At 40.6% G+C, this 13,136-nt stretch overlaps 1 protein-coding gene across 4 annotated transcripts in view; it reads left to right on the top strand.

Moving 5' to 3' along the window:
- Window positions 1–13,136, top strand: part of TBCE (tubulin folding cofactor E) — an 89,373-nt gene that overhangs the window by 55,591 nt on the left and 20,646 nt on the right. For 3 of the 4 annotated variants that reach the window (XM_061404871.1, XM_061404873.1, XM_061404872.1), the window contains exon 4: window positions 11,404–11,589. In XM_061404871.1, the coding sequence (XP_061260855.1) occupies window positions 11,404–11,589 (186 nt within the window). Of the gene's footprint in view, window positions 1–11,403; window positions 11,590–13,136 lie in introns of those variants that run through there. The other variant, XM_061404874.1, reaches the window with a different exon arrangement.

A 13,136-nucleotide genomic window follows, 5' to 3' on the forward strand; every position in this document is an offset into this window, starting at 1 on the left:
TCGTTTTTGAAATTGTACCCAAGTACTGCATTCTGGACTCTTTTGTTTACTCTGAGGGCTACTCCATTTCTTCTAAGGGAATCTTGCCCACCGTAGTAGATACAATAGTCATCTGAATTAAATTCGCCCATTCCCATCCATTTAGGTTCACAGATGGCTAAGAAGTCGATGTTCACTCTTGTCATCTCCTGGCTGACGTCCAATTTACTTTAATTCATGGACCTAACTATTCCAGGTTTCTGTGCAGTAATGTTCTTTATAGCATCAGACTTTCACCACCAGACACATCCATAACTGAGCATCATTTCTGCTTTGGCCCAGCTGCTTCATTCTTTCTGGAGATATTAGTAATTTCCATCTGCTCTTTCCCAGTAGCATATTGGACACCTTCCAACCTGGGGGACTCATTTTACAGTGTCATATCTTTTTCCTTTTTTATACTGTTCATGAGGTTCTTGCAGCAAGAATCCTGGAGTAGTTTGCCATTTCCTCCTCCAGCGGACCATGTTTTATCAGAGCCCTTCTCTGTCACCTGTCCATCTTGGGTGGCCCTGCACGACATAGCTCATAGCTTCATTGAGTTATGCAAGCCCCTTCACCATGGAAAGGCTATGATCCCTGAAGGGGAATATTAAGCTTATCATTGTTTAAATGTTGTACAGTGAACACATTCCTGGAAATCAAGCAGCTTCATGCTTTGGTTTTAACAATCTTTAGAACCCCAAACAAATCACACTTTACTGATCTCTAAAATGAAGGTCAAAATTAGATAATCGCAAACTGTTTGCTAGTTCAGCAGTCTGTAATTTTGAAAAGTCAGGATAGAAGAATTGGCATGTTCCTAGAGGCCAGTGGTGATGACACATATGTCACAAGGCCAGCTCAGAATCTGTCAAGAGTTTATGGAGATGAAGGGAGCAATTTATGTGTTTAGAAAGATGTGGACATAGAAATTTCTTATCTGGGCCTATTGATGCCTTACCTGGACCATGACCTCACACAGCCTCCAGCTGAGGGAATGTTTCCGGTGGAGCCTGCTCCAGCATCTCCCAAATCATCCATGGCTACATGTCCTTAGTGGTCTCTGGATGTGATGGTATTTTCAGTCTCTGAGTAGTACAGTGAAGATTGCCTCAGTCCTGGCAGATGTGAGATTTGCCCTGAAGTGCTGAAGGGTGCGGACTTGGTGTTTCAGTTCTTACTCTTGAAATAAGCATCTCCTTGTTTTATCGTGTCTCCTAGTTATAGCCTTGCCTGAGCATCTACACGTCAAAATACATATTATCTTATTATAAATTACTTTTGTTTCAATGAAATGGGCATTTTTTCTTGACTTTGAAATCCTATATGGGTAGGTAATTCCATTTCAGGTTGGTTTTGGGGGCAGTGTAAAAGGGTGCATTGGCTCTGATATGGTGGGTAACTACTGATCTAAACTAAAGGAATGACCTTTTCCTTTATAGTTGCTAATACTGATGTTAATATTCATTTGAACATGGCTTCAACTAGTAAAGATTATGTCAGTATCTTGGAATCTCTAAATCAGACAAAATAGATTATATCACATGTACTTGTTATTAAGTTAATTCAGATCTCTTACTAACTTTATTGGAGTCTTCCTTCGTATTTCAAATTTTACTTGGAAAACCATAATTACAGTTTTTTTTTTTTTTTTACCATAGTAAGCATTTTAATGCTTTTATGATGTTTCCATGAAGCCAGAGCAGTTTAACGTTGCCAGATGATAAATGTTCTCATCTTAGACTTGTGAAATAGGTAAATGACAAAAAGCGTGGTGTACCCGTTTTAAATGAGGCAGGTGAATCAGAAGTTGCCATCTTGATAGCAGAACTCAAGTCTCCATCTCTTCAGAAGCATGTGTTAATATCAAGTGGCTGACATTGTGTTAGACATGCTGTAGCAGTGCAGTTATGTGCTATAGCACACATGTCTTGTGAAGACTAGTTTGCTGGCCTCTGCACTGTAAGCGGGATATCAGGGTATATTGAAATGGGTGTTTGAAAACCCCCTGCTTCTTCAGTCTCCCCAGCATCTCAGGTTGCTGGGGTGACACCCTGACGCTTGAGAGCAGACCCTGGATAGGGTGGTTTTCAAAGCCCAGCTCAGGGCTTACATTCTTCTCTGTGTTTTCTTCCCTCTGAACATGGGTGCAGGTAATTCCACATCATGTTTAGTTTCAGTCTGATTTCTGTATAACCTAAGGTAAATATGGCAGTCTCTTATTTATAATGTTTGGTTCAGTTCAGTCGCTCAGTCGTGTCCGACTTTTTGCGACCCCATGAATCACAGCATGCCAGGCCTCCCTGTCCATCACCAACTCCTGGAGTTCACTCAGACTCACGTCCATCGAGTCAGTGATGCCATCCAGCCATCTCATCCTCTCTCGTCCCCTTCTCCTCCTGCCCCCAATCCCTCCCAGCATCAGAGTCTTTTCCAATGAGTCAACTCTTCGCATGAGGTGGCCAAAGTATTGGAGTTTCAGCTTTAGCATCATTCCTTCCAAAGAAATCCCAGGGCTGATCTCCTTTAGAATGGACTGGTTGGATCTCCTTGCAGTCCAAGGGACTCTCAAGAGTCTTCTCCAACACCACAGTTCAAAAGCATCAATTGTTTGGCGCTCAGCTTTCTTCACAGTCCAACTCTCACATCCATACCTGACCACTGGAAAAACCATAGCCTTGACTAGCCGGACCTTTGTTGGCAAAGTAATGTCTCTGCTTTTGAATATGCTGTCTAGGTTGGTCATAACTTTTCTTCCAAGGAGTAAGCGTCTTTTAATTTCATGGCTGAAATCACCATCTGCAGTGATTTTGGAGCCCCAAAAAATAAAGTCTGTCACTGTTACCACTATTTTCCCATCTATTTGCCATGAAGTGATGGGACCAGATGCCATGATCTTCATTTTCTGAATGTTGAGTTTTAAGTCAACTTTTTCACTCTCCTTTCACTTTCATCAAGAGGCTTTTTAGTTCCTCTTTTCTTTCTGCCATAAGGGTGGTGTCATCTGCATATCTGAGGTTATTGTTATTTCTCCCTGCAGTCTTGATTCCAGCTTGTGCTTCTTCCAGCCCAGCGTTTCTCATGATGTACTCTGCATATAAGTTAAATAAGCAGGGTGACAATATACAGCACCCATAATTAATATTTGTGACTTTTTCAGCATACAGTGGTAGTATACAGGTTTACCCCAAATTTGTGGCTGTGAACCAGTCATCAGTGTCTCTCTCAGGTGCTTCTTTTTCTCCATCTCTTGTCTTTTGAGGAGTTGAGTGGTTCAGTTAAGGTGATGAACCTTGAAGTTCTCTCTACCTTGTGTGTGGATTTACAGTGCTTTTTTCTCAACCTAAACAACCTATACTCTAAACTCTTAGAACTGTTTGGGTCAGTATTTTACCCTCAGCTGTTACTGAAAATGTTCGCTTTCTAGGTAATTATATGATTTCTCTGTTCTGGTGATCAAGAAATCTTAAAGTGTGTTCTTCAGCACCATGAATAGAATTTATACTTGGCATCAGAGGGGACATGGTATCTCAAACTTTATCCATGATACTGGCTAACTTAACAAATGGAAGCTTCTTGATTTACTGTGTGTAGCCTAAGATTGTCGTGAAGTATTTTGAAGTTCTTGAATGAGCATTAATAAATCAATATAAAATATTCTCCCTAGGGACTGGGATGAATTGGGAGATGGGGATTGACATATATACACTACTGATACTCTGTATGAAATAGATAACTAATGAGGATTGACTATATACACTGTACAGCAACTATATTGCAATAAAAATTTATTTAAAAATAAGTAAAATATTCTCCTGGTATGGTACAAAGTGCTTCCAGGGTGGCGCTAGTGGTAAAGAGCGCATCTGCCTATGCAGGAGACGCAAGAGACAGGTTTGATCCCTGGGTTGAGAAAATCCCCTGGAGTAGGAAATGGCAACCTGCTCCAGTGTTCTTGCCTGGGAAATCCCATGGATATAGGATTCTATAGGATATAGGCTATAGGCCATGGGGCCGCAAAGAGTTGGACACAACTGAACGACTGAGCATGTGGTGTAAAGTGATAGAAGAATTTTTAAAATAATCACTAAGTGTGCTGATAGGTTACAGGCAGGGTGAATCTCCCTGCCTGTAAAAGGTGAGGAGAGAGATTTTGTTTTCAGAAGCTTTCCATGAATCAGGGCAAAATAGAAATTGTGACATTCAGAAGGAATGTGCAAAAAGATGCCTATCTATTCGCCTTTTTTTTTTTTCCTCCCCTGCTGGGAAAATGAGTTAGTTCACCAGGTCAATTCTTGGTATACGTTAAATGAGTGAATAGTTCTCCCAGGGTGAATGGTTATGGTTAGTTACTTGATCTTGGTGAGAAGGCTCTGGGCAAGCTTGAAACAAGCAAGGTATCAAGATCAACATTTATCTGATACTCCCCAGGGACCCAGTCTTTCCCAGCACCCAGCATTTAAACCATCCCCAGTTTAAAAAAAAGTTTACTATGGTACTTTTGGGCTCTGTTGGTCTCCCTTTACCTTTGAGTAGAGTTGCTGGATTCACTAAATAAAAAAAGAAAATTCACAGTGAAATTTTGATTTCAGATAAGCAGTAAATCATTTTTTAGTGTAAGCATGGGACATGCATCATACTGAAAAAAGATGGAAGAAACAATTGAAATTCAATTGAAAACCAATTTTTTATCTGAAATCCAGATTTAACTGGGCACCTGAATTTTATCTCTCTGTTGGGCAGACCTAATCTTGATTATAGTGCTTTGTGAGAGTCTTCTGTTTCTGCAAGGGCCATGGTCAGGATGTGAATTTTGCTGCCTGCATTCTGTAATTGGTGGGCAGAAGGAGGCAGGACCTTGAACATGCTGAGTGTTTATAAGAAAACAAATTCTGTGCTCTTCCCCCTTCACTCCTTCCCCTCCCCCAGTTTTTTCTCTTTAGACAGGATTCAGGATTTCAGTGTTGAGATGCAACATCTTGATAGTTTTTCTGTGGAATCTTTATGAATTACTAGTTTACCTTTGGAGATTTATGGTTATCGATGGGCACTCATTCAGCTGGTATTTTTCAGTATTTGCAGCACTGTTTTGTTTTCTGAGAGATCTGCCAGGAATGTTGCAGAGGAGACTGACCTTGGATGTGATCCTTGATCCGAAAAAGGCATAGCATCTACTTTGTAACCATCCAACACCATTCCTAACTCCTTTCTTCTGCCTGCAGCCAAACTAAACTCTAATAAAGGTCTATTCTTGAATTGTTCGTTGTTGTTAAGTCACTCAGTTGTATCCAACTCTTTGCAACCCCATGGACTGCAGCACGCCAGCCTTCACTGTCTTTTACCATCTCCCAGAGCTTGCTCAGACTCATGTCCATTGAGTTGGTGATGCCATCCAACCATGTCATCCTCTGTCATCCCCTTTTCCTCCTAGCTTCAACCTTTGCCAGCTTCAGGGTCTTTTCCGATGAGTTGGTTCTTTGCATCAGGTGTCCAGGGTACTGGAGCTTCAGTTTCAGCATCAGTCCTTCAGTGAAAACTCAGGGTTGATTTCCTTTAGGATTGACTAGTTTAATCTCCTTGCAGTCCAAGGGACTCTCTAGAGTCTTCTCCAATATCACAGCTCCAAAGCATCAATTCTTTGGTGCTCAGCCTTCTTTATGGTCTGACTCACATCCACACATGACTACTGGAAAAACTATAGCTTTGACTATGCCATGGAATTGTTCATTACCACAGTTTTCCCCTGGTGGCTCAGAGGTTAAAGTGTCTGCCTGCAATGCGGGAGACCTGGGTTCGATCCCCGGGTCGAGAAGATCCCCTGGAGAAGGAAGTGGCAACCCACTCCAGTACTCTTGCCTGGAGAATCCCGTGGACGGAGGAGTCTGGTGGGCTACAGTCCACAGGGTTGCAAAGAGTCGGACATGAGCGAGCAACTTCACTTTCACAGTTTTTAAAAGTATACATTTAGGACAGAAATGAAAACCATGGTATTTGTTTTGCATTGTTGTTTTCTCATTTATTATTAAAGTGCTTGTTTTATTTCTTTACTAAACAGCATTAAATAATAATACCTACTAACAGATCTACTAACTACTAAAATTTGTGGTAGTGAGGAGAGTAGAGACAGAGATGCAGGAAAGGATAGTGCACTGGTCATCAGGACTCCACGATTTTTGGTCTTGGCTGTGCACCTCTGCGGAAGGTCCCCTGAAGAGGGCACAGAACCCACTCCAGTATTCTTGCCCGGAGAGTCCCGTGGACAGAGGAGCATGGTGACCTGCAGTCCATGGCGTTGCAAAGAGTTGGATGTGACTGAAGCAACTTTGCACAAGCACAGCTCGTGTACCTCTGTGATGGTCATCCCAGTATCTCCAACTGAAATGGAATTGAATTAGATGAGTTTCTTAAAGTGGGAGCTGAGGTTGTTCTGCATCAGAATCCCCTGGCCGCAGCCCAGTACCACTGAGTGTATATCCCAAGGTGGGTTCTAATAAGCTTTCCAGGTGACTGACTGACTGGGTTGAGTTTGAGAAGTCCTGCATTAGATCATCTCTTAGGTAGATTCCTTTGAACCTTTAAAAATGAGGCTAGCTACATTTAATGTCTTTAGCTGAGTGATAGAAATGTGTTTTATTAAAACAGAACTGTGTTCTTCACACTAGGATCCTTTCTAACAGTTCAGTTCAGTTCAGTCGCTCAGTCATGTCCAACTCTTTGTGACCCCATGGAGTGCAGCACACCAGGCTTTCCTGCACATCACCAATTGCCAGAGCTTGCTCAAACTCATGTCCATTGAGTTGGTGATACCATCCAACCATCTCATCCTCTGTCATCCCCTTCTCCTGCCTTCAATCTTTCCCAGCATCAGGGTCTTTTCCAAGTAGTCAGTTCTTTGCATCAGGTGGCCAAAGTATTGTAATTTCAGCTTCAACATCAGTCCTTCCAGTGAATATTCAGGACTAATTTCCTTTAGGATTGAGTGGCTTGATCTCCTTGCAGTCCAAGGGACCCTCAAGAGTTTTCTCCAACACCGCAGTTCAAAAGCATCAGCTCCTTGGTTCTCAGCTTTCTTTATAGTCCAACTCTGATATCCGTACATGACTACTGGAAAAGCCATAGCTTTGACTAGATGGACCTTTGTTGGCAAAGTAATGTCTCTGCTTTTTAATATGCTGCCTAGGTTGATCATAGCTTTTCTTCCAAGGGGCAAGCGTCTTAATTTCATGGCTGCAGTCACCATCTGGAGTAATTTTAGAGCCCCCCCCAAAATAGTCTGTCACTGTTTCCATTGTTTCCCCATCTATTTGTCAAGAAGTGATGGGACCAGATGCCATGATCGTTTTCTGAATGTTGAGTTTTAAGCCAACTTTTTCACTCTCCTCTTTCGCTTTCATCAAGAGGCTTTTTAGTTCCTCTTCACTTTCTGCCATAGGGTGGTGTCATCTGCGTATCTGAGGTTATTGATATTTCTCCCAGCAATCTTGATTCCAGCTTGTGCTTCATCCAGCCAGGCATTTTTCATGATGTACTCTGCATATCCAGCCAGGCATTTCTCATGATGTACTCTGCATAGAAGTTAAATAAGCAGGGTGACAATATACAGCTTTGACATAGCCCTTTCCCAATTTGGAACCAGTCTGTTGTTCTATGTCCAGTTCTAACTGTTGCTTCCTGACCTGCATACAGGTTTCTCAAGACGCAGGTCAGGTGTATGGTATTCCCATCTCTTTCAGAATTTTCCACAGTTTATTGTGATCTACACATTCAACGGCTTTGGCATAATCGATAAAGCAGAAGTAGATACTTTTCTGGTATTCTCTTGCTTTTTTGATGATCCAGCAGATGTTGACAATTTGATCTCTGGTTCCTCTGCCTTTTCTAAATCCAGTTGAACACCTGGCAGTTCTCGGTTCATGTTCTGTTGAAACCTCACTTGGAGAATTTTGAGCATTACTTTGCTCGTGTGTGAGATGAGTGCAATGGTGAGGTAGTTTGAGCATTCTCTGGCATTGCCTTTCTTTGGGATTGGAATGAAAACTGACCTTTTCTGGCCCTGTGGCCGCTGCTGAGTTTTCCAAATTTGCTGGCATATTGACTGTGGTACTTTAACATCATCTTTTAGGATTTGAAATAGCTCAACTGGAATTCCATCACCTCCTCTAGCTTTGTTTGTAGTGATGCTTCCTAAGACCCACTTGACTTTGCATTCCAGGATTGCTCTAGGTGAGTGATCACATGGTCATGGTTTTCTGGGTCATGAAGATCTTTTTTGTGTAGTTCTGTGTATTCTTGCCACCTCTTCTCAATATCTTCTGCTTCTGTTAGGTCCATACCATCTCTGTCCTTTATTGTGCCCATTTTTGCATGAAGTATTCCTTTGGTATCTAATTTTCTTGAAGAGATCTCTAGTCTTTCCCATTCTTTTGTTTTCCTCTATTTCTTTGCATTGATCACTGAGGAAGGCTTTCTTACCTCTCCTCGCTATTCTTTGAAATTCTGCATTCAAAGGGGTATATCTTTCCTTTTTCTCCTTTAACTTTCTTTTCTTTTCTCAGCTTTTCTTTCTTTTGAGAAAACTTTCTTTTCTCAGCTATTTGTAAGGCCTCCTCAGACAACCATTTTGCTCTTTTGCATTTCTTTTTCTTGGAGATGGTCTTAATCACTGCCTCCTGTACAGTGTCACGAACCTCTGTCCATAGTTCTTCAGGCACTCTATCAAATCTAATCCCTTAAATTCCTACAGTTAAAGCAATATTATTTCTGCATTCTAATCTACATTAGGTGTGGACAAATACTGTTTAATATCACTTATACGAGGTACCTAGAATAGCCAAATTCGTAGAATCAGAAAGGACACTGGTGGATGCCAGGGGCCAGATGGGAGTGGGTAGGGACTTAGTGTTTAATGGGGACAGAATTTCAGTTTGAGAAGGTGAACAGTCTGGGAGATGGATGATGGCGAGAGCCATACAACAGTGTGAACATTGCGTACAGTTCAATTTGTTAAAATAGTATGTTTTATATTATGTGACTTTTACCACAATGAAAAAACATGTGAGAAAAAAAAAAAAACGAAGTATTTTCTAGGTAGCATCTGGTAGATAGTGATCCTCTGATACCCCAGCAGACAACACAGATTCAGAACATGATTTTGCTGCAACAGAGAATTTAATTTCCTGCATCAACAGTTTCCCCCTCTTTGTAGGGTTATCTTCATCAGCATATAAGTTTCATGCCTTGTCCTGTCTTAAAACATACATTCCCCTTTCCAATAAAACTCCTTGGAGTGAGAGTAATCTAAGCCCAGTCTCCTCTCACTGGAATTCGCCTCACGGCCCCACCCCAGCTACTTCTTCCAGGGTTACTTTCCGATTGCTAGATTTTGTGGCAACAGAGATGTCCAGTCTCTGTCGCCTTCTGGGACGCTGCCCTCTCTGGGGTTCTCACGACCTCGGGGCCACTTTTTGCCTGAGGCATCACTTCTGACTCTGGGGTTACAAATACCTTTCACAATCTGGTAATCTCTCTAGAGCCACATTCCAGAAAAAAACGTATATATGTTTATATTGACAAAATTTATCGTCAGTATTTCATCCCCTTTAATTATGGTGATTTATAGGGAAGTTTGATTTCTCTAAGAGTTAAAGGGCATAAGCCAAAATAGTGTTTATTGTACAGTTTTTGGCGATTCGTGTATTTCATCATTTATTCTCTACTGTGATCAAAGGATACTACCATTTTTAGCTGTTTTGTAAGCATACTTGGATTTCCCTGAAAGTTAGGTCTTGTTGCCGTAATCCAGTGCTGATGGTGAAATGTAATGTGTCTAAAGATCTGTTTTGAGTGTCTTGAAAAGCCTGACAATAGTTCTTACATACAGCAATATGGTTAATATTTTTATTAAATTCTTATAGAAATTATTGCTAAAAATGGCTATAAAACAATTTTGTAATTTAAAATTATGTAAATTATGGTAAATATAAATTTATATAAAATATATAAATGGTGGTAAATATAAATTATGGTAGGATATCCTATACTTCTGTAGAATATAGGATATTCATGCTCTAATTTTATACCCATATTTGAACTTTCATTTATTTCAGGTTATAATTTGGTCTGATCTGATCTAATAATTTAAAAATTTTGTATGTAATCCTGTTATCCACAAGTATTTTCATTTCTTTGTGTCCTTATTCAATCTTTGTCTAGCCATAGATAAGATTCTTCTGTAGCTGTGGCATGTACAATTTGGATCAGTCTTTAGAAATCTCAGCATTATTCTGTAAGTAGTTTTCTTAAGTATTACAGCTAGAATACTTTAATGACCTCATCTATCTGGTTCACTTAATAGTTCCTGTCCAGCTGGACATTTTTATGGTTTCCAGAATTCCTCAGTTTTAAAAAATGCTATTATATAGACTCTTTGTAAGTGCAGTTTTGTTTTATTTTTAAATTATTGCCTGCTGACAGATTCCCAGGGGTATGATTATACAATCAAACACTAACTCAACCTTGCAGTCTTTGAATGTTAGGACTTTATTTTTTGCCAATTTTATTGAAAATAGTTTCATTGTTTGCATTTGCTTTTTTTTTTTAATTTATTTTTTAAATTTTCAGTTTTTGGCCGTGCTGGGTGTTAGTTGCGCTGTGAGCTGCTTCTCCAGTTGCGGCGGGGGGGGCGGGGGGGGGGTGGCGGGCGCTCTCTAGTTACAGTACATGGGCTTCTCTTAATGTGGAGCGCGGGCTCTAGGTGTGCAGGCTTTAGTGGACTCAGTAGCTTTGGCTTGTAGGCTCTAGAGCACAGGCTCAGTAGTTGTGGAGCATGGGCTTTGTTGCCCTGCAGCACATGGGGTCTTCCCAGACCAGGGATCGAACCGTGTCTCCTACATTGGTGGGAGGATTCTTTACCATTGAACCACCAGGGAAGCCCCAAATTTGCATTTCTTAATCATTAGCAACGTGAAACTTTTCTCCATGGTTTTAATACTCTTTCCTGTTTTATGAATTATCTGTTCTATATTTCTTATCTGTTTATTGGGATTTTACCTGCTTGCATCAGCTCTCAACACTTTATGATCAATTGTATCAATTACGCTTTTTAAAAAATATTCCCTTTTATGCTGTTTTTACTTTTTTAGCATACGGAAAATTTTAAAAACCTTCAGAACATTGCCTTACGGCCATTCTTGGTGGATGATACTTGCTTTCTCCTTCTTTTTAAAAATTGTTTAATTGCTTTTATTTGCTAATATATTTGTAAATGCAGACATTTTACATTTGTGGCAGACTGACAATTTATAAAGGATTTTCGTGCGTGTGATCTTATTTTAATATCCCCACAGATGATATTCTCTCTGTTCTATTTGTCTCCATTTCCAGGCACCCCACAGCCGGATCCTTCATTCGTCCACACAAAGTAAATTTTGGAGTAGACTTTCTCACTGCAATTAAGAACCGCTATGTGCTAGAAGATGAACCAAAGGAAGAGGAAACAGAGCAGATTGTTATAATTGGAAATAAACCTGTAGAAACCGTTGGTTTTGACTCTGTTATAAAACAGCAAAGGTAAGTGAAACTGATAATGGTCGAGCTGACTTTGACAGTTTCATCCAAGTTTAGGATTTAAGTTCACTTGACTGTGTGTCAGTGCTGAGAACTTTGCTCCCAAGCAGGTCTCTTTTCTGCACATCACCAAATTGCAATCAGAGGGATCCAAGGATTGAATATTTAGGGGAAATTAAAGTTCTTATTTTAGCACAGGACTTTTCTAGATTGAAAGAAAAACATTGATTTGCCCGTTATTATTTGTACCATACTCTACTGTATTGACTAATTATCACGGAGCTAAGGTTGGCCATTTGCTGAGTCAGGGATGGAAACAGAAGTCTGCTTCGTTACCTGTGCCATGTAGCAGGATGGCACCTTCTAAAACCCAGTAGTTCCCATCTCTGCACACCCTCATCACCTGGGCTGCTTTTGAAACGTGCTGAATTCTGGGTCCCATCCCAGACCTACTGGATCAGAATACCATGGGCTCTTGCTTTTAAAATGCACCCCAAAGTGACTGTGTCTAAGGGGCACTAAATGCATTTTGAAAGTGCTGTGTTTGAACTTTCTCTGCACTTTCAAACTCTTTGAACACAGTGCTGCTCTTCAGAGAGCCTCATTGCTTATTCTGATGCACCGTGTGAACCAGAGTAGAAACTAATATTCAAACAAAGCCGTGCACAACTGTGTGGTTTGGGTGACTTCCGAGGCTGCGCTACTTTAGTGATGGTCAGTGTGGTGTGTGACCCTGACCTGGGTGAGGCGTCCTAGTAGTGACCCCTGGTGGCCACTCTGGAGAGTAGATTTGCTGCTATTGACACCTTCAGTCTCTGAAAGAGTTAAACTGTGATTCTGTTCAAAATTAAATTCTTTGCTATCTTTTTATTGTTCTCATTATTATTATTATGGTGATTTAAACATGATACAGAATTTAACTGCACATGGGCACAAGGTTGAAGAGTAAATACATTTCCTTTTTTAAAATTAAAAAAAATTTTTTTTTAAATTTTGGCTATACCCTGTGGCTTGCAGAATCTAAGTTCCCTGACCAGGGATTGAACCTAGGCCATGACTGTGAGAGCCCGGAGTCCTAACCACTAGACCATGAAGGAACTCCTAGTAAATTCATTTTTCGATATCTCTGGTTTTTAGCATTTTAAACACACACACACAAAAGAAATCACGATTTTTGAAAAAGCAGTAACTTGACTATTAATTACAAACAACATACATTCATCGTTGAGGATTTAGAAAATATACATTGAACGAAAGAGTCATGACTAATGCACCACTGAGAGACAACGAATATGGATGATTTTTGCTTTATAGAACTTGATTTATAGAACTGTGGGGCTTCCCTGGTGGCTCAGATGGTAAGGAATCTGCCTGCAGTGCAAGAAGCCCAAGTTAGATCCTTGGGTCAGGAAGATCCCCTGGAGGAGAGAATGGCTACTCACTTTAGTATTCTTGCCCAGAAAATTCCATAGACAGAGGAGCCCGGCAGGCTGCCATCCATGGAGTCCTAAAGAATTGGACACAACTGAGTGACTAACGCTAACAGAACT

Source organism: Bos javanicus, chromosome 28 (assembly GCF_032452875.1).
Source record: "Bos javanicus breed banteng chromosome 28, ARS-OSU_banteng_1.0, whole genome shotgun sequence".
In the NCBI taxonomy this organism is placed as follows: domain Eukaryota; kingdom Metazoa; phylum Chordata; class Mammalia; order Artiodactyla; family Bovidae; genus Bos; species Bos javanicus.